Below are 22,304 nucleotides of genomic sequence, written 5' to 3'. Positions count from 1 at the left end.
ATTAATATTGTTTGATTTATGACTACTCCAATTACTCTCTGCCATCATCAACTTTTCCACTGGGTTTCTATCATTAAGGCATGTGCTTTCCTGTTCTTAATCACCACCGCCCAGAGCAGCAAAAGGGCGTCAAACATGCACTGGCCCGTTTCTAAACTTCTGACAGACAAAAATGCCAGCGTGTAACATGCAGCTAAAATCACAACGTGAACAGAGAAAGTCTCAGTTTCTGTGACAAGCTCGTTTGATTTGAACCTCATGATCCACACCAGAGACGTTTAGCAGGTAATACAAGACAAATATGATGGTATGACGGCCTTTTTGGGCATCTGCTGTGTTGCGGCAACGTGCGCCATGTTAAAATAAGTGAAATTTTAAATATTGAAGAAAGCAATTACAGCAATATATGAAAAATGTAAGCAAAAATCTGTATTAGGCAAGCTTCATTTTTTAGCTGACTTAACAGGTTCTCTATCATCTACAGTGAAAGAAAACTTGAACATTAATATTATGCTACATTAAGTTGATATAAGAAGTGCTGCAACACAATGGCTCATTTTTAAACCAAATGAGGATCCAAAGACAAGCTAAGTTTAAATTGGTAAAGTTTTGTGCATAATCCAAACTGCATTCATGTGAATCAATACCATTAAATTAAGTTACTATGATCAAATTAAGATTTCAAACTGATAAAATCCATATTGTTGAGCCAGGGTTATGTTATGTGTCTATACTATTATTATATGATAAACCTATCCTGATAAATGTACTTAATGAAATCTAAACTCCTCTTCAAGTCCATCAATTGACAATCAATCTGTCTTTCTGTTGTCGCAAACTTGTAATTCTGTTTTGTGAGAAAAGCTGAGGAGAAAAAAAAAACAAAAAACTGCAACACAAAAATACAAAATGTCCTTTCAGTTAATTTACAAAATGTGTAAATAAAACTAGTTTTACTGAAAGAAATACAGTTTAACTGCAAGAATTTACAGCTATACACCAGATCCAAACCAACACTGTCCATTCTGATAAAACAGGACAAATAGAGGCAACGATTAAAAGAAGCTCCACAAAATAATTTGAAATGCTTGTCTAAAAAACGATCAGTTTGTAAACTTTTTTTTTTTTTTTTGGACTTTGACTTGTGCCTCCTTTTTTGATTTGAGGAAAGAAATAGGTTAATTATGTTGCTGCTGTTGTTTTTTTCAAAATGAAATACAAATTCCTGTTATTCAAAAAAAAAAAAGAAAAAGAAAAAGAAAAAAAAAAAAAGGAAAAGAAAAGGGAAAAAACCTTGTTCATCTGCGTTGGGAACAAACCACAGTCTTCATCTCCAGAGAGCATGACTATCCATGTTCATGTCTGATGGACTGCTCGAGACCATTATTCCAGCGTCCTGCATGTCCAAACTGTTTGGTCTTAGTTTGAATCCTCAATCCTCCGGAAAACCGCAGGGAAATTCTTTCCCCCATTTCGCTGCACTTTCTTTCCTTCTTCTGTGCATGTTCCCAAACGATTTATGATGATGTCCTCCGCCTGCCAAGAGATGATTATATCTTATTATATTAAGCACAGTAAACACATTAATAGCTACAGGGAAAGATCAAAATCAATTAAGCTTAAATGCCTGTAAACTTTACTATTAATATAAAAACTGTTATAACCTACATTTACAAAGCAGTATTTATTATTGTGGTCTAAGTTTATTAAGGATAAAAAAAATAAATAAAAAAGACAGCGCCACACATTTTGGTTTATGATAATGGTTAATTACATGAGAACCTGCTGATTCATCACTTACACGCATTCTTTTATGTAAAACATTTTATTTGTACTTTTCACCTGTGCCACATAGTCAACAGTAGCTGCAACAGCTGTTGTGGGTTCAGCAGTAAACTGTCACACCGAGAACAATCTACGGTGAAATGGGAACCTCTTTCTTGGCTTCCATTTCAATAACTGCTAATCAGCTAAGTCCAGGTTGAGTTGGACTCTGTTGTGACTCTCCTGACACAGAGTCACTACAGACTACAGAACTGGTCAGGGAGCTAATAATAACTAGTTGAAAGCAGTAGTTTGTTAGTAGTAGTTGCTTTGTTGCTAAGAACTAATTAATGACGATATTGATACCACTGATGTCAACTATCTGTTACTTATTTTGGAGACTTGACTCACAGGGAAACACAGCAAACCTGTCAGACAATATCTCCACAACGCACTGATGACTATTTTGGAGTTTAATGTGTACAAACAGAAATACTGAGACATTAAGTTGTTTCCATGTCTAAATCTGGACAGATATGAAAGCGCTGTCATCCAGTCATGATGATATTTTGATATCACTCTTTATGATTCAGATTTTTCAGTGGGGATCTTTTGCCCAATATCAGGTTGCATGTCATAATGTTGTATGGCATCATCCAAGGAAAATGTGTCTGAAATATGAGGCCTCTCTCACTGATCATCATAAGAACTAGCTGTTTCCAGAGGGAGTTTTCCTTTTCTAGTCTGCTGACATTGTAAAAACTTATAAGCGTAAGCTAATGACCTGCTCTTTGTGGGTTCATGTAAAGTGTTGATACATGAGAGAGGTATTGACCGTCTTATTTGTAGAACGCATTGTAAAAAAAAAAAAAACAAAACATAAATGAAAAATGTAAATCATGGACTAGTCCTTCAAAAGCTTTTAGATCGTGATTTGACCAGTCAGTAAAAAGCTTCATGATAACATACCAATTCTTCATCAGGAACTCGTGCAAACAGCGGATGTTCAGTGAAATGCTTCACCATCCAGAGGTGGACTTCCTCCACATCTGTGATGGTATACACCAAACCCTGTCATAACCAGACAAACATGGGAGGTTATTAACACAGTTCTGGGAACAAGCTGAGTTAACCAAGTGACACTGGCAGAACATGGACCAATTAAATCATACATAAACATAAATATAGTACATCAAATAAAATCTTTTCTCTATTTAATGTCTTCACATTTTCAAACATCTCAGCCACACAGATAAGCGGTTTCATCATCGGTGAAGAGAAATGGTACATATTAAAAAGGTAAAAATAACCTACAGACAACACAGAGGTTAATCACCTGTAACTGTAGTTTGCTTTAGAGGCTGGACAGATAACGTTACTAGAACAAGGTTTTCTTCGAAAACTTAGCAATGGCACACATTTCCAGATTCCCAGTTACAGCGGAACCCCATGTGAACCACAAACATTCATGCACATGCACATTGTAGACTTAGAGTGATGAAGCCAAATTTAGACACAAGCCCTCCATTGTTTCCTAGAACGTCCATCAGTGTTTGCAACCTATTCAAACGTCCCACTGTGGACCTGACAGCTGTGGCAGGTGTGTACACACATCAACCACCTGCAGGCCACATTCATTGCTCAATTTTATTTCTTTGAATTTAAGGATTTTTTTGTACACTGCCAGTATCTGATAAAATGAGGTGTGGAGTGTGGCCGTTCAGCTATGGCTGGTTTTTAACCCTTTCCTTGTGTTCAGGTGGTGGCAAAAGTCTCAGCAGCAAACTTTTAAAACCACATTCCTGCCGCCCTGTTAATAAGTCATCCTTCAGTACCGTCTGTGTAGTAAAAGTCTAACATGTTTTATTCTTAAGGTCTATTGAGTTCTGTTCAATAACAATAATAACTGTTCAGCACGTCCATGAACCCCAGTTAAATTGTACTTGATGACTGATTTCCACTAACTATTACCTCAAATATGTATCATTTCATGATAGGAAATGGTCCCAAAGAAATTAAGTTATTACTGAATTCTGGGTAATTTCAGTCAGATCTACAGTGTGTCCAGGTTATATAAATGCTGAAAGTGACTCACAGAGAGCAGCACAGTACTGAGGTGCAGATTAATTATTTAAGTATTTAGGTCTTCTTTTTAAATATATATATATATATAAATGTTATTGATTTAGGTCTTTCTTTTGATATATATTGTACAGGTTGCGTTCTTCCTGCTTGGCATCTCTGCACCTCCTCCAGTGTACATTGGGTCAGCTGGAGCCACCTTTCACAGATGTGCCACAGATGGGGGGCTTTCTCTGCTTCCTCTGCCAGCCCCTTGATGGCCCCCTGCTGTTTTGCCCCTGTTGTTCAGGCTGCACAGAGAAGCTGGATTGCTGATCTGCCAAAAAAAGCCCCAGCATCCGACTTCCACTGGGTGTATGGTTGCAGCCCAGCCCAGGTGTCAGCGCTCTGCAGCTGAGTTGGAGTACTTGAGCTGCCTGAACTCATACACTACTGCTGTTCCCTCCTCCCAAAGAATGGTGATGAGGACCCTCTTGGCAGCTGCTCACCATGTCACAACATCCGGTCTTGGCATTGTCTGTGTGATCACTGCTGGAAAAACCAGTTGCTAGCCCAGATTGACTCGCGTGTCCCATCCCTTTCCCGGGATGCTGCTGGCTTCTGCTGAGCTTCTCCTGGTCTAACAAAGAGACTGGCCAGCTGGGGGGGACTTTCGGTGTTCTTTGCTCCCACTCTGTACTTCTCCAACAGCTATGCCAGCTTCTTCAGAACCTAGTTGTGCCGCCACCTGAAGCGCCACTGTGCCAGTGCCACCTTGCACTCTGAAAGGATTTGTGTCTTCCCTTCGGGTCCATGCCCCTTGTTTGCCCTGGTATGCTGCCTTGATAAAGTAACCCCCCTGTGTCAGCTCCTCCACGACCATGGTCTATCTCTGCTCCCTTGTGGCTCTAAACCCAAACGAGACAGGTTCTCTCCACCTATGTCTTGTGGAGAGGTCCATTTCTGCCCCTTTTATCAGCGGGTCCTCTGCACTCCCTTACCTCGATTCTGAGTCAGATCTTCTCCTGTCTGTATCTCATGCTAATGGACTTGAGTGGCAGTTGAAGCACAGTTTTGCCAAAGAGGCCTGTGTCTGAGAAGCAGCGGGGAAGGCCTAGCCACTTCCTGATGTAGGTGCTGGAGATGCCATCCATCTTGCATGCCACTGACAATGAAGCTTTGCTGACTTTCAGTGGCCACATTAACTATATATATATATATATATATATATATAGTGAAAAACAAGTCTATACTTGAAATATAATTAGAGTGTTTTGCTCATTCAGTTGAAGAGAAGAAGCAATTACGGTGTCAATCATTTGCCTCATTAATCTAATAATTTTTACTGCATTAGATCTTGTAATGTACTAAATTGTAATGCTGCCAACATCTTTTGTTAGCTATTAGTAACCATCTCTATATTTCAGGAGTTAGCACTAGAACATACAAAACACATGCTCACATATCAAAAATGTTCAGCAAATCAATTTGAACAACTGGTTATTTAAAAGATTACTTGCAACAGGTCTTTCCCATGTACATACCCCAACTCTCAGAATATAGGCATATTCTGCCAGCAATGTGGGACTAATGATCCTCCATTTGTGCTTAGTCCTCTTAAAGTGAGGGTCAGGGAAGAGGAAGAACATCTTACTGAGCTGCGAGAGAAAAAAAAAACACTCAATAAGTACAGCTTTTCATTCTCAAACACAGGATCAAAACATTTTATTTTTTTATATAAGTTGATTACTTGGTTCTATACATTGGTTTTTATGCATGAATCTCATAACTTAAATATGGCCCCCGCAACATTTTGTGGTTGATTGTTAGGCACCAAGGACTGCAAAACTGGAATTTCCCTCTTTTGATATTTTTCCCCATAAAGTTCCCCCATGTCTGCCTTTGACAAATGTGCAAGTGCAGGCTACATTGATATTAATATGACTGATATTTTAAAAACCTTTCCAGAAACATTTTTATTAGTTAAAATAAATAATGTCAGCTATAGACAGAACGATATGGGGATAATCACTAGGAACTGCTGAAGCCTCAGGGGACTCTTCAGTGTTGATGGAAAATGGAAAAACCTTTACACTTTGAGTTATTTCTTTGGTTACAAAACCTACTAAGACAAAGAGGGAAAAAAGTAGGTCAGGTCTTTAGAAAATGCCATTTCAACACTTGAATCCGTTCATGCATGCACAAGGGATTGGGACTAAATTTTGAGCACTAGTCTGGGTGACCATCTTTTATTTCTCTGCTTTGAAAAAATAAATAAATAAATATAAAAAATTGGGCCAGTGACGGGTTTTGTTCAAGTCATGAGTGAGAACAAAACAAAGCCTAAAGCTGCACCTAGAAGAAAAAGTTTCTCTGTCCAAATCTCATTTTGGCATAAAGCCTCAGCTCAAGATGCTCAAATAATATTCACACTAATAAAAATATACTAAATACACCACATTTAATGTTCTAAATGTAATCAACATATACATTCTTATTTGGAATAAAGGTATAATGTGCATTCCATAAATGTGTCAATGTGACAGCAATTATTTTCCTACATTCATTTCTTAGTTTATTCTCTGGGGGCATTTGAGGTAAAGTTTTCCATCCAGTGTACTTAAATTAACTCTGGTGCACTAAACCCACTGCGTGATCTAACGTGAGTTTCTACAAGTATTGGATTATTGCAGCTAATTGGAACAGATAAATTACAGGTTGCGCTGCTCCATACTCAGCTGATGTGATGCCTTGTGTGTCAGTCAATGACTCTATTGTTGTGAAATCTTAAATTTATTGAGCAATCAGTATAATTAAATTCAGTCCATATGTCAAACATGAAGAAAGTAATTACTTCATAACGTTTGGCCGGTATATTCATATAACCTTGGCAGAGCCATGACAGACTATCAACTTGAATTTAAGGATTTTTCTAGCCTGTTGGATCACTATTAAAGACTTGCAGGACTCTTTTATTGGAATCAGTTCGGGGGGTCAACAACATTTGGATGCATTAACATCATATTCAGCTGTTATTTCCTGGAAACATTTTTGCAGTTTAGGAGTTTTCATTATCCATGTGTTGTAACAATATAAATAAATTTCGCTTATTAAAAAAAAGGCCACTCACATTCTCTTGTCTTTTAAGGTATTCTAAGGTATCCTAAGGTATTCTCTTCCACATCTTGCCATGACTTTTTGAAGGCAACTTATTTTATATAAGGACAGAGGAGCAATGCACTCTGTCTGCCATGTTCTTTGTTGCTGGCCTGCTTACGTGTGTGTTTACAAAGCCACCTCCCTGCAGACCTACCTGTCCTTTACAGAAGAAATTGGGGAGATACTTCATGGCATTACAACGGATGCAGGCAATGTTCTGATATTTTCCAGGTTCAGAGGCACGCAAAGACCGGATACGATCCTGAACATAATCTGACACTTTGACGCGGATCTCCATGCCCAGCATGAGCTTGTCTGGGAAGAGTGGAGATAACTCCACTGAGAGAGAGTAAAAGATGCACAAACAGGCAAAGTTGATGAAAGGACAGTGCAGAGCAGCAACATGACCTGTGCATTGAACTGAAACAGATGGTCAGATCAGTGCCATAAGTACCCAACAAGCCACCGTATCCACAGCCAATATCTGCAAACTCCACTCTCGGCGTCTCTTTCTCCGACAGATCTGCAGGGAAGAAATCTGGATAATACTTGGACCACTCCATTTCTTCTGGACACACGGGACTGAAGGGAGAGGGGAGGAAACAGATGGTCGTAGTGAACGCTTTTCAATGAGATAATGTCCTTCATTGCATATGAATAAATTTTTTCTGTAGATTATCCAGCGTGTATTGTTGGACTGAGAAGGCTGTTGTAAATAATGTTAACTAATCGGCTCATAAACATAGGTTTGTGGACACCTCACTGTTACTGAAGTCAGACACATGGACACTCACTAGTTGAAGCTGTGATGAGCCATCGGGTTTGAATGGGCTCTTTGTCGGTAGTACCGTTTCTGAGGCATCGATGAACTCATGTTGCATTCAAATATAAACTCTGCTCCCGACGAAATTTAATCTGTCCCGTAATTACTAAACAAACACACACAACTAAAAGAGTCACGTTGTTTTCTAGTTTACTGCCGACTGCGAGTCGCAATGATTTTACGTCATCACCGAGCGTCTTTTCTGCGTTGCCAGATTTGGCCGTTTTACACGAACAAGTCAAAATTTCTCCTCACATCTTTGTTTATAAACTGCCCGAGTCGTTTTCACAAACAAATCCAGTCATACTGGAGATGCCATAGATATATAATTTATATTTAACTTCGTACCATGATGGTGCTGAATCGTCTTGTCCCAGAAAAAAAATGTATGAAAACTGACTGAGAAAAATGTAGCTAGCTGACTAAATGGGTTACAAAAAGGTGATTTGTTTTTGTTTTTGAGATAAGGGACAGCTCTACACTAACATAGTTTCAGTCAGTACTTCACAACAAATCTGTGATTGTGACAAAAAAATACAATGACAATGACAAAACGACAAAAATACAATTTTAAACGAGACAAATAATTTGGATCACAAAGGCCTATACTATAAGCTTTACTGTAAACCTTCTGTAAACTCCAGAGTTTCTTACTTAAAAGTAAGAAAGTATACTTAAAAAATCAGCTGTAAAAATTAAACAATATCATCTTAATTTTTTTTTTAATTTAATATTATTTCATCTTTACTCAGTAATGATGCCTCATAATCACACAAAAATAGCCCATTGAACAGCCATAAATGCACATTAAGAATTTTTCAGCAAAATCTTTTTATTATTTCTAAATTTAAATGTAGACATTATGCAATACACTGTATGGTAAAAGTCACTGCTTGGTGTATTTAACAACAAAAGATGAGGACAATCCTGAAACAAACATATGCAGCCAGCAGCAGAGAGCTCAGTGATGAGGAAAGAAAAAATGATGACACAAAATCATAGACAGGACAGACCGCAAAAGTCAAAGATATTTACAGCAAAATGAATTTAACTTTAATACTTTACTTCAATAAATAAACAATGATGACCTATAATTGGGCTAAAGATCTTGCATTTAAATAGTTTCCGGTGATTATATCCTTGATTTTTCTGATGTTATCACTGGCAAAAATGTTACTGTATATGGGGACATTATTGTAGATGTGTAGCATTTTTGTTAGCCATGATGTACTTATTGTACTGGGGGCATTTGGAGGTCGAATGGGACCATTTTTGAACCCACTAGAAACTGGAGCCTGTACTGAAAGGAGAGTCTTAACAGAGTTTAGGTAATATAGCAAATTTAATTAACTTAAATAACATTTGAAATTCATATTATTCTTATTCTTATTAGTAATAGTAGTATTGTTGTATTGTTGTTTTAATTATTCATATAATTAGTTACAGTCACGTGTGGCTTGTACCATGTGGCCTTCAGGTATACCCAATAATTTTTTGGTGCCCACACTATCAAACAGCCAGCGTATATTTTCATTCTGTTTTGCGTTAAATGGAATTACTGCAGTTCGCCAAAGGCATCGTCTCTGTCATCTGTAATATCCTCCATACTTCAGTCTGTCAAGAACTCAGAGACATCAGTTCTACTTCCTGGTGTATTTCTCTGTCAGAGACATGGATAGAAGACAGCTTGCTGTATATTCAACAGCTAATCTTGTGCCTCAGTTTTAGCTATAACACTTTATGTGATACCGATTTTGAAAGACACCGTGGTTGAAAAGAATGACAAGGAATATAACTGTTTCACTTTCATATTTTCAAATACAGTTTTATTTGGTTGTTGACAGTGAATAGTGAATCTGAGGACTGATAAGGGTCTTTGGTATTTCAGCCAATATATGATTTCAATATGATATCAATGATGTGCATAAAATCCCTTCATTTGTCTGCATCAGCTTTCAAATAATTGTCCTATTGATAACCTGACCCATGTAAGACCAATTTCATTTCAACAATTTTCACAATTTTTAAAATCTTTTTTTTTTTTCTTTTTACTTTCTTCTTTTTCATGGTAAGTAAAGAGGATAACTTTATATATTGAAAAATGTGTGTTGAAAAAATGTTTAAATTATACATAAATAAAAATAAATAATAAATCTGTATATACCAAGAGTGGTTTGTTTTCCAGCTACAATCAATAAAATTGATTGTTTGGTGTAAAAAAAATGATAATACAAATACAAATAGTATGTATTTCTTTGCGATCATTAAAGACTTTATTATAAAACATGAATGCACAATGAGGGCATACTTTAATCAATTGTGTCATGTGTCGGAGACTTCCTGATGTGTTGGATCCTTTAGTTCAGCAAACCCGTAGGAAGACATGGAATAAATAAAATAAAGGGGCAAGGCCCATTGTTGCGGTGGTCATATCCAAAGGAGCACAATAGTTTCATCACCACAAATCCTCTTAGAGTCAGAGCTGAATCCAAATCAAACAAAAGTAAAACAAAAAACAGTCCAATGACATTGAGTAACACCAGTCATGGCGATTAAAAATGGGTAATAGCTTTATGAATCATTATTCTTATTTGTCATATTTTCACAGTCTTGGGTAAAATAACTCAATAATGCTCAATCATTTTCATAGAGCACTTGCTCAGGGAGCTCAGGGAGACAGAATATGAGAGTAGAGGTTATCGGCAGTGTTTTTGTGGCAGATTAGGATCTCTTTGAATTAAATCCTTATTGAAATTTGTACCTGCTGCTTCAACATTGGAGAACATTTGTCTGTATGTAACTTAGCCTCATACAGTGGTCACTCTCATGACCACCTCATGGTTGGCACTCTGCAGGTTGTTGTGTCTTAGCTGGCTGAGAATGTGCAAAATAGTGTAGCCACAGTGCTGGTGGAGAATAGTCCTGACATGGCGGCTTGCCCTCTGTCCACTGTCTGTGACACCGTCAGAAGAGTTCCTCTCAACACGACCAGCGCCTTTACTGCTGGAACTGATGGGGTCATCTAGGTCCTTTGCTTTCTCATAATTCAGCACTTTCCATTTCTGGTTCACAGCCTGCCAGCGCTTGAATATCCGGTAAACAGATGATCCTTCATGGATTATAAGGCCTGGGTATAAAGGACAAAGAGTGGGGGAAGGTCAGTAGGCAGGAAGCGGGGTCACATATAGACAAACACTTGTTTGTTCATTAAGTATCAGGAGGTACAAAGGATAAAGAAGGTACATAATTAAGAACAACAACAATTGAGGTCTCAAAAATAAAAAGATTAAATCTACTGGACTTGTTTGTGCATGTATTGGACTGATGTTTTGTTCACATGTTGATGATAATCCAGGTTTCAAAGAACTGGAGACACAAGACAACAAACATGTTCATGCAAAAGGAATATCATTAGTTTCATTAGCGGTCCATATATTTGTAATAAACAAATGTTGGCTGATGTAGTAACCAACAGCTGAGTTGGTGCTACAGGTTCTAAAACTTTTTATAGTTTCCTGGGAGAAATGATGTCATTCATTTCATTTGAAAGCCCTGTCCTATTTTAACCTGAGAAAATATAAAATATCAATTCATCCTTTTCTATCATATATGAATATTATGCTCACCTATTGTGCAGTTACTAAAGTAAGAAATGCAGCAATTTTTTGGAATTACCTGGCTGCATAACAACTGTTGCCAACTGTTTTTCCTAACCATAAACACTAAATTTTCTACCAAAAGACATAGATGAAATTACCAGTAAGTTCCAGATGTGTAAAATATTTACCACCAAATTTCCAAATTCCCAACCACCCACGCAATAACACAACATGGCAGCCACAGTATCTCCATTTTACCTAGGCAAACTATGTCCATGAAGCCATACATGCCGTAGCATATCTGAAAGAGAAGGTCCTGCCGCTGCCATTTGGCTGAAGGGCTGAGGGAAGACCACACCAACCAGGAGATACTAGCGATGAGGAACAAAGAGCCCAGGATAATGGCTGCGATCTGCACCTTCTCAATCACAGTCAGAGAAATGGCCTGCCACTGGAAACATGGGGTGAGACAAAAAAAAAAGGAAAGAATAGGAAGAAGAAAAAAAGAAATACTGGTAAAATGCATCCTAATTTTATGAGACATTAGTATGTTTCAGTCTCTGGGACTATTGTTTATAAAATATGTACAAATGTGCCTTTAAGGAGTAGCATCCAAACAGCTATATTTCACCAAAATGTACATTGCCTCAATGTTTTCTGTGATTCTGTGAATATAATCAGTATGTTTCACAAGCAATTGTGAAATTGTGTCAGCGTAATCTTCAAGCTAAGCCTGACTCGAAGATCACCCCAAAGACTTTTTCCTTTGTTGTGCTATACTACAGCATATGTTGAAACATGAAGTGACTTAATCTGAATAAAATGGATAAAATTATTTCACATATAGTCTTAACATCTAATTTTGTTTGACAAGTGAAAACTGCTGCCAGTTGTTTGAAAGAACGTGATTTAGAGCCACCCAAGACAAGAAACTGATAAATCCTAAAACACTGAGTGTGTGTACTAATATGTTTTTTCATTCGTACAAAGCTGGGATTTCTGTGGTTCAGCAGATAGGTAGGATTTTCTGTTTAATAGTTATCATTCATAAACTGTCTTGGTCCTGCCAGCTCAGCATCACACATGGTTGAATGAGAAGTGCTTCTCTGTAATCTGCTTTTGTATGGAAGTGATAGCTGCTAAAAATATATGGAATTTCCTCTTCTAAATTAGTTAAAAACATATGTGTAAGGTCTTTCTAGCAGTGTGGTGTCGGTGTTGGTTTTAATGCAATTCATCAACTGTAGGGCTGCTGACATCTTGTGTGAGAGAATTTTTTTCTCCTCAAATACAAAAACCTATTGACCCAATTTTTACTAATCCTGTGTACTTCTTTTGTTACACTTGCCTGCCAAGAGACTGTGGATGGAAACTAGCTGTGGCTATAATCTGGCATGTTAACATATGAATGTTTATTAATGTTCACTGTCTTTTCTATTAATAGAATAAAAGCTAAATAAATAAATAAATTAATTAATTAATTCCTGCATGCAGTGCAGCATCATGTCGTCATATTATCTCAGCTTTTAAAAGAAGTCAAATGGGTCATTCTTCACACGGAGGTGACGGGCTAAATTTTATACATTGTCCTGCTAAAAGGGCAACTTAAAAGACAAGTATTCCATCTGATATCTCTGTTCCATCATTCAGAAGAAGAAATCAATTGGTGACACTGTCTGTGAGCCTGCCTTCCATATGCCAAACACTCCAGCTGAATCACATGCCAACTCTTTGAAATGAGTGCATTTGTTCTTGGCAACTGCTTTTAGATGCTCACCACTTTCCTCTTCTCCATTTGTCCATGAAAAATACAGTATAAATAGCTCTTCTATCTGCCAGCAGACAAAGCCAATGTGCTTCCTGCAGGGAATGAAGGCTTGTCGCCTGGACAAATTTAGTTCAGAAATCATCCTGAGGGGGGTGTTAATGTAAACACTGCACAGCCCCTGGTGAATGCCAATACATTCGCCCTCTGAAAAATGACCCCTTAGTGCGATTGCTGTGGTTTTCTGCCAGTCAGTCACTCAAATCTGGCAACATATTTGTGCATGGCTTCCTGCCACACAGCCGATGAATTTATTCATAGTACTCTTTTATGCACCCTCATTATACCCTCATTAATAATCTCCACGGAGGACATTAAAGATAAAGACAGATGTCGACTGACTATACCTGCAGTGGGTTTTTGGTGCTGATGGCCAGAACCTGGTACTTGAAGTAGCAGAGCTCACAGCTCCAGGAGCCCCTCTCACTGATCCAGCGGATGAGACAGGACTGGTGAGTACACCGCACAGAGCCATCACAGCGACAGGGGCTCAACAGCTCTCCCTGCAGGACACAAAATGCAGCCGCATGAGACTCACAAAGGCAGCTGTTATTCAATCAGACTCTTACCATATCTGATTTGGTGGAGAAATATAGATAAAAATAGTCATTACAAATGGCTCAGCTCATAAATCCGCATCCCTGATCTATCTATCGGATTCAATCTGATGAAGATAGTGTTGAAGGGCATTGTATCAGCTGTTGTCTGTGTCAGGAGCCTGCCAAGAGATTAAAATGGAGAAACAACCCAACCGCTCACAGCAAAATACCAACAGATATAACCAATGTGAGATTTTACAGTATCTATTAAAAGAGAATAATGACCGATTGTCAAAATTAGCTTTTGGGTCTTCTTCTTTTTTATTACCCAGCACATTTTGGATATAATCAATAATAAAATTTGTTTATTTGTTGGACTTGTTTGAGTTTAAATAAACAATCATCACAAACTGAAAATAATTATATTTCACTATCAGACACACTAAACATGCTCCCAAAAAGCCTTCACCTATTCCACAGACAGCACCCCTGCAGACCTTAATTCTGTGGTTTATTCAGGACTTAAAGTAAGAAAAAATCCTGAGCCTGAATATTGTTCCGGGCAATTGCAATAGTTAACTATTTAATTCTGATTATAAATAAAAAATAGGAAGTAAATAACCAAAAGGCTTGTCGTCTCTGCCCCTCTCTTCTATGCATGCCCAGCGCTACTTATGTTAAGTCCTTTGTCTGTTGTTAGGATGTCTTACTCTGGCTTCATAACTTACTCTCCATCATCTCCAACAGTTTTAATTCCCGAGTTTGACAACTTAGAGCTAATTTTTTCCCAAGTTGTTTAGAATGCAGCATCACCTGCTGCTGGATCTCAACCAGGTTCTCCCAGACCACCCCACCCTACTCTGATGGGCAGAGGGGGACACAGTACACAACTTCACTACTTCAGTAAAAGTACAGATGCTCCTTGTCAAATATTATTCCAATACAAGTAAAAGTAGCTTTATTGACATTATACAATACACTGATGTGATTCTGCTACAAACATGTTTATAACTCAGAAATACCTTCAGTCAAAGAGCTGAACACATGGAACGGCTTTAATCAGCTCTTTTCTTCTTTCAACATCACAACACAGGACTTTTGAGTTTCACCACACTGACTATAAAGCTGGTGTTACTTCTCACACCATTCACCAGAGAGAGGGACAAACACACAACACAACATGGCTATGTGCTGACTACGTCACACATTACCCACAAGGCCACCTGCCATGGGACAAGAGACTGAGAGACTGAGGACAGAAGACCTGGAGTCCCGTAAAGTGGAGCTGTGCGGATATTAACCAGTTGTTTTAGCACAATATCAACATACATTTCAATATAGTTCCCCATTGCTGAGCCTATTTTGTGTTTATAAACCTTTCATCATCTCATCTCTACAAAAGTACCGTGACAGCACCCCTCCAGAGACCGGACCGGTGTGTCAACCGATTCGCCCCCCCCAAGTTCCGGTTCCCCTTTACGCTGATTTACTGCCGAATCGTGCGTAGGTGCTATGTTACCGTGCGTACGTGGTGATACACCAGGTAATAATACGACCAAGATATATGATGTAGGTAGGATGAGGATTATACATCGTGGCCATGTCTGTACGTGTTCCAGTTAAGAAGTCATTCTACATCATACATTGTGGCCGTATTATTACCTGGAACACGCATTAGCTTGTAGCCAGAGTTTGGATGTCTTCTGTGGACATCACTGACAACAACACGGTCCAACTCCTCATCACAGAATACAGGTCTGTCTGCCTGCACACACACACAAAACACTAACAACGAGTAATGTCCCGGTCCTTGTGTGTGTTTTTGTGTTTGAAGCGGTGGAGTACTTCTTCTACATTTGCGGTCAATATCTTTGTGCAGAAGTAAAGCCAACAAGTTAAATAAATTCCTCTGCCCCCCATGTCACTGTCTCTGTGACCTGACTGCAGCTTTAGCCCTCTCCGTCTCTTCCTTTCTGGTTGAGCTCCCAAACTCAGCTGTTTCTGTCAAAGATAACGTTTTGTGTCGGGCTTTGATACAAGCTAGGCTAATGGACGTTAGCATTAGAGCTGTCCAGTTAGCTTACGTTACAAGCTAACGGTTTCTTACCTTGCTCTCCCAAATTCACCGTCACAACCGTTTTAAAAAACATTTGTATAGAAAATTTCTCAACCCTTTATTTTCTTATTCTTCTTTCTTTTCCTTTCTGATCACTGGATGATGGACTGATGCTGACTGGACATTTTCCTACCGAACAGACAACACACTAGCATAGCAACAGTAACCAGTAACCAATGGGGGCGGGGCTTAGCGAAGGATCGGTGGCCATTTGTTGTGGGGGGTGGTTACAATTAGGAAGAAAACAAGAAAACAAGTTAAAAAGATATTGTGAAAGATATTACATAATCTTTCACTAAAAAACTTGCTCGTTTTACTGGTCTAGTCTGTGGACGTGTCCTGTCTCCGGTCTAGTCTCGGTCCGTTCCTGGAGGGGTGCCGTCACCCGTCTGGTATCTGCATTAGCCCAGTCCATTACTCGCTACCAACTAACTCCGTAGACACGTTCAGGTGCCCACACCGGGAATGGACCTTTACATACATACATTTACATTACATACATTTACATTACAATTACATCGTGTATACATATTAACATCATTATCATTAGTATCATCATCAATTAACCCCGGGGTTACATTACATTACATACATTATACATTACATCATATATACAGTCACATCACCTACCCCAGCTGGGAATCGAACCCTTCCCACCTAGGTGCGGGGCGGCAGCATTACCGCTGCGCCACAGCGCTGCTCGAATTGCAGCATACATTTGCGCTATTTCACCAGTTCACATTTACGTCACCTGTCCTAACCGTGATGACGTACCACCCAGAGTGGGCTGCGATTGGCTCCAGCACCCCACGTGACCTCTTCTTATTAGCTTCGAGTCGACGCCTGTTGACTTGTTTATAATTTTTATGAGTAAATAAATACCATGCTTTGCTGCTGAATTTTTCTTGTGTATATGCTACAGTTTAACTGGTTGATCGATCAATGATAATAGGGCATAAACTAATTCTCAACCCAGTTTCCCAAAGGGCGGCCAGGATGAGCGTTTGTCATGTGAGTGTGTGTTCATTATGGTAAAATGGACAAACTTGTGTTCAACGAGTTCGTGAATTATGAAAAATACGGACACTGTCCGGTGGGTGTTTACGAGGAGCAGAAATATGTCATTCGTAGGCGCTCTGCCCGTTTCCAAATGAACGGTAAGCAGAAGTTACGTTATACGTCAAAAATAATGTCATCAATCCGTCTGTCGAGCATGCTAACCAGTTAGCTAACCAGTTAGCTAGCAGTCCATTTCGAAGCGACTAACTAGTGTAAGTGATCCGGCAGTGAGGTTTACTTAACGAAGGCTACTCTCGCACAGCTATGCTAGCTGGCATCCATTTACACAAAGATTGACAAAGAATGGCCGAACAAATGCATTCTCAATTTATTTTGTTATATAATAAATACCATACCAGTAACCTACACATTGGCTTGTTCCATTGCGCTTTCCGTACACCCAGCTGTGTTTCTATTTGCGTTTCTTCCTTAAGTACGCACGGTAACTTAGCAACTACGCACGACTCAGCAGTAAATCAGCGTAAAGGGGAACAGGAACTTGGGGGAGAACCAAATCGGTTGACACACCGTACCAGACTACACTAAACCAGGTCATACCAGGAAAAAACAGAATTTAACACACCAGTTCATCAAATTTAAATATATAGATATACTTTTTCACTATTTAATTAATTATTTCATGGTCCTGTTCCGTGGTACTGTTGCTATGCTAGACTGTTTTCTGTTGCCTAAAGTTCGGAAATTTTCAAGTCAGTATAAGTCCGGAAAGTCCCAGAAAGGAAAAGGAAAGAGAATAAGAAAGTAAAGGGTTAATAAACTTTCTGAACAAATATTTTTTTAAAAAGGTGGTGACAGTGAAGCTGGGATGAGAGACATAGAGCAAGATAAGAAACAGCGCAGTTAGCTTGTAACATAAGATAACTGACCAGCTCTAATGCTAACGTCCGTTAGCCTAGCTTGTATTAAAGCACAAAACGTTATCAGAAACAGCTGAGTTTGGTAGCTCCATCCAGAAAGGAAGAGACAGAGAGGAGAGAGCTCGTTGGTTGTTAATGGTTTTTTGTGTGTGTGCAGAGAAAGACAGACCTGTATTCTGCTGTGAGTGATGAGGAGTTGGACCGTGATGTTGTCAGTGATGTCCACAGAAGACATCCAAACTCTGGATACAAGCTAATGCGTTTTCAGGTAATAATACGGCCAAGATGTATAATGAAGAAGGAGCCGATCGTTATGGAGAAATAATCCAGGTAGGATGAGGATTATATCATGGCCATATTCTTACCTGGAACGCGCAGAGGTGTGTGTGTGTGTTACAAAAACAATGAATGAGTAATATCAGAATAGAACAAAAGTAGCGAGTAACGAGTAAAAAGAGTAAATATACTGGAGTAAAAAGTATATTTGTCCTTAAAATGTAGTGAAGTGAAAGTAAAAGTATGCTGAGATTGTTTGATGCCTGCCTTTTTAATATGGTGTGTTTTTTTTTTTTTTGGATGTTAAGATAAAATTTACTCCCTCTCAAAAGTGAGTGTATTAAACTTACTGATGACGCACACAACTGATTACTTTTTCACTTTGTCTGTCATTTGGTTGTTTGCCTCTGTTACTGACTGTGTGGATCATGTCACATCCAAATGCTCCACTGATGGAAACGTTAGGAATCTGTTGGTTCTCCAAATTCTGTCATCTTGCATCACTAGTGAAGCTCCCAGTCTTATCCAGGTTCACTTTGTTTTTGTCCTAAATTAGGCAATATTTGGCTTCCCCAATGACTATTTGTTGCTGCAGCGCTATTGAGAGAAAAATCTAGTTCTGTTGCAATATATCATGCTGTGTGATACGCTATTGATTCACCTCACACAAATGGCTGATTGGGTTCCCAGGAAAAACACCTGTTACGGTTTTTTTTTGTGGCAAATTAATTGAGGACCGAGCAAAAAGCTTTACTCGTGATTGAATTTCATCCTGATTTAGTTCATACACTTCAGCCTGACACAAAAATTTAAATGCAGGATATGTCCAGTGAAACATTGTAATAATGGAGTAGCAGTGCATGTGTAGCTGCCTGTTAAAACTCTAAAGGCTGACAGTGATAAAGTGCTGTTGGGCTCTTTATCAAAATATAAATCAGGTGCCTAAAACAGCACATTTGAATGTTTGAACATATTTGAACGCATACATTTTTATTTTTTATTTTTTATTTTTGGCTGGACGGCAACAATAATGTGGGAATATTTCCATAAGCAGGACTGTGGATTGTCTAGGCTTGTCTAATCACTGGCTTGTCTAATCACCACATCTCAGTCCACATAAACATTTGGATTTTTGGGAGCAGTGGCCAACTCCAATAATTAACAGCTCCAGCACCAGTTAATTATAGATAGTGAAGGAATAAAAGCAAGGTGCCTCATTATTATGGGGATCTATCAAACAGTATGCGGATTGAATTCATAGCTCTGTGCCAGCCAGGAAAATTTCAATATTGATGTTCTCAGTGGGAATCATCTAACCACAACTGCACAGGCAATCTTCAAAGGATGCACAAATGCCTTCATATACTAAACTGCAGGCAATGAAAACATGAATCAAAATGTAATAATGTGAGAGTTGATGGTGCTCTTATTTTGGTATGTTTGCTAATCTGCTGCTCAATAGCTGCTTCTGCTCTGATGTAATTTTTCTGCAGGCTCAAAAGACATCACAGGACATCTGGCGCAGGTTTTTGTTGTCAGTATGAGGCTCCCTAAGGCCTGCGGACTGACAACACTCTTGCACATCTCAGTTTATTTTCTGTCTGACTCACGGTGAAGTGCTGGGTATTTAATCAGCTGGATATCTGGGGGTGGGGGCAATAACTTCCAGCAAAGTCTGTCTCTTCGAGGTTGATTTCTTCTTTCAAATTTCATGCACTCAGTTCTCTGCATCTAAGATGATGTGAGGGAACATTTTTATCTAAAATAGCATTGAATTTCTTCCTCCACTCTGCTCTCCTTCAGATGCATATGCAGCACCCTATAGCCTACAGGAATGATCAAAGATTCAATTCCTGCTGAAGATTGTTATTGAACTCGTAGTGCCTCCTTTGCTGAAATACCTCTGAAAAATAATGACTATAAATAAGCAACTGCTGAAATTGGTCTTTTATGTCAACGAGTTGTCATTTTTTTTAATGGCCTAATTTTTTAGCATCAGATGCTGAATACGTTACTGTTCACATTTTGACATAATAAATACACAACTCTTCTTGCTTCCCTCCAGCCTACTCTTAACTGATGCTCTTCCTCTCCCCAGCGCTATTTTCAGATCACAGTTGATAGATTGGATCCCTTTTTAGTCTTAGTCATTGAGGTTCTTTACTTTGCATTAGATCAGACTTAATTTACAGTTGCAGATGAAACGTATGGTAATAATGTATAATGACTCATCGACTCAATTTGTTTGCGGAACTAAATAGCTGAAAGGGACACTTCACTGCTTTCATGGCTCAGTTGAGTTGTTATGAGGAATACAGCTCAGCCTGTGATAACAGCTGTATCATGGTGCCTGTGGCTGTGAGCTGGACGATCTTTTTTACAAATTTGAGGAAATCACTCAAATGACTCTGGCATCATCACAGTTATCATGTCTAATTTACAACAGAAGTCCTGCATGAGAGGGTACTTTGTGTGCTCACATATAGATGGCACCTTTGCGGTACTGGAAATGTAGGATCCAGGATTTAGCAGCTTGACCCAAAGGGACTAAAGGTCGGGAAATTTCTGCTCTGCTGCTGCTTTGCTGATTCCTTTATAAGTATAAGTCACACAGATATTCAGAGCTAAGTGACTGAAAATGATTTGATTTGGCTTTGTAGTTGTGATATTGAACTAAAGTGATAAAAGCGTGTCCTGTGCTTACCTCCACATGCTATCTGCTGGGTCGGTTTTCCTGACTTAAGGTTGGATGATGCCAGCTGTCTCTGTGGGCCCAGTGGGGCAGTGGACTGTGACCTGTTTATGGCACCCTTCCTCCATCTGAGTACCACGTGTTTTTTATTTTTTATTTTATTTTATTTGATCTCTCTGCTTAGGTGCCCATGATCCAAAAACCGTGAAGGATCAGTGAGCCTCTGAACAGGATCCAGGTGGCTCCTGCAGATCCACCTGCTCTCGGTAAAGTACAACAACGCGCATGAATGGCTGTATTGGTTAACTTTACCTTCTCTGGCCCTTGGAAACAGATCCGGCACTGCGGTGATCGCGTCCCGCTCTCTGACAGGCTGGGGAGGGAGGCAGCGTCCAGGCTCCCTCCCTGCGCTTTGGCTCCGTCTTTGTCATCAAACGCCAGGCTCCGGGGCCGGGGGTCAGAGCCGTAATATTCCTCCTCGTCGTCCCGCTGAGAGCAGCCGAGCGGCGGCCAGCCACAGCCTCCTATAGCGAGCCCACGCATCCTGGTTCGTGTGTCCCGGTCTGCGCCCGACTCAGTCCTCCTGCTTAATCCGGAGCGCATCAGTAGCAACACTTTGAATTCATTGAAAAACACCCGGATCCGATACTTTAACATGCTTCTGCAGCTCAATGCACAGGTACTATTGCTCTGTGAAACAACACAGCCTCCATCCTGACTGTGGCAGGTCCATCGAAAAATATTATCATCACCACTGACGTTGTTAATACTATTATTGTTTTTATTACATTTGGAGCTCCTTATTTAAGGCATACTGCTGAATAAAACACAGATCTCGGTCAAAACGTGTGCGTAAAACATGATAGGCTATTAGATCAGCCCATAGCTCCTTGCATATCCTGTTGTTATAGCATGTGCACCGCCATCCAGCCAATCGGGGAGGATTATTTTTCGCGGACACAGGCGTTTTCTGTCGGTGCTCAATGGACGCTGAGCGCCGCGGACTGAGAGGCACCATGATGGAAGTCAGCGGGGTCCGGCAGCATCCTCCGGTGCCCTCATCGCACATCCAGCCGGCCACACGACGCTTCAGACCAGCAGGAGATGTCCAAAGCTCGCAGCCCAAAATGTTACAGCCTGTTCTCCTGAAGGAGGGAGGTTGTTATAAATTCTTATTAACAATGAAGTCAAACCCGGTTTGACTTTGATCTTCTCGTTTACCTGCAGGCGGGATGAAGTGAGCTTCTTTCTTTCTTCCTCTCTGGGCTGGTACTTGAGGCAGACCGGTTATAAAGTTACAGTCCGGTAGCTTTGCTTGTTACAAATGAGTCGATGCAATAAAAACATGATGGGCTGAAAAAAAGAAACTTGCATGGCCACCTCAGTTTTTCGTTCATCCATGTCTGCCAGAGAGTGAGGGGGAAGCTACACATGGATTCCAGCACAGACACCACCACCACCATCATCATCTCCAAGACATTCATACAGCAGCGGGACAGTTGGCTGTGATCGA

General features: G+C 39.6%; 2 protein-coding genes across 2 annotated transcripts; both read right to left on the bottom strand.

The window, feature by feature from the left end:
• Positions 1–1,302: 1,302 nt before the first annotated feature.
• On the bottom strand, positions 1,303–7,950 carry mettl1 (methyltransferase 1, tRNA methylguanosine). The gene is made up of 6 exons (XM_029502712.1): positions 7,779–7,950; positions 7,439–7,566; positions 7,139–7,323; positions 5,370–5,483; positions 2,734–2,835; positions 1,303–1,536 (listed from the first exon to the last, which is right to left on the bottom strand). Exons 1-6 carry the CDS (start codon positions 7,856–7,858, stop codon positions 1,420–1,422), a joined length of 726 nt encoding a protein of 241 aa, XP_029358572.1. The 5' UTR covers positions 7,859–7,950; the 3' UTR covers positions 1,303–1,419.
• A 2,120-nt stretch (positions 7,951–10,070) lies between these two features.
• LOC115043922 (E3 ubiquitin-protein ligase MARCH9-like) lies at positions 10,071–22,304 on the bottom strand. Its single transcript, XM_029502703.1, has 5 exons — positions 22,013–22,304; positions 21,104–21,936; positions 13,579–13,734; positions 11,665–11,857; positions 10,071–10,934 (listed from the first exon to the last, which is right to left on the bottom strand). Exons 2-5 carry the CDS (start codon positions 21,446–21,448, stop codon positions 10,615–10,617), a joined length of 1,014 nt encoding a protein of 337 aa, XP_029358563.1. The 5' UTR covers positions 21,449–21,936; positions 22,013–22,304; the 3' UTR covers positions 10,071–10,614.

The sequence above is a fragment of the Echeneis naucrates genome, chromosome 5 (genome assembly GCF_900963305.1).
Source record: "Echeneis naucrates chromosome 5, fEcheNa1.1, whole genome shotgun sequence".
NCBI lineage: Eukaryota > Metazoa > Chordata > Actinopteri > Carangiformes > Echeneidae > Echeneis > Echeneis naucrates.
This window is presented reverse-complemented; position numbering and strand designations above follow the sequence as displayed.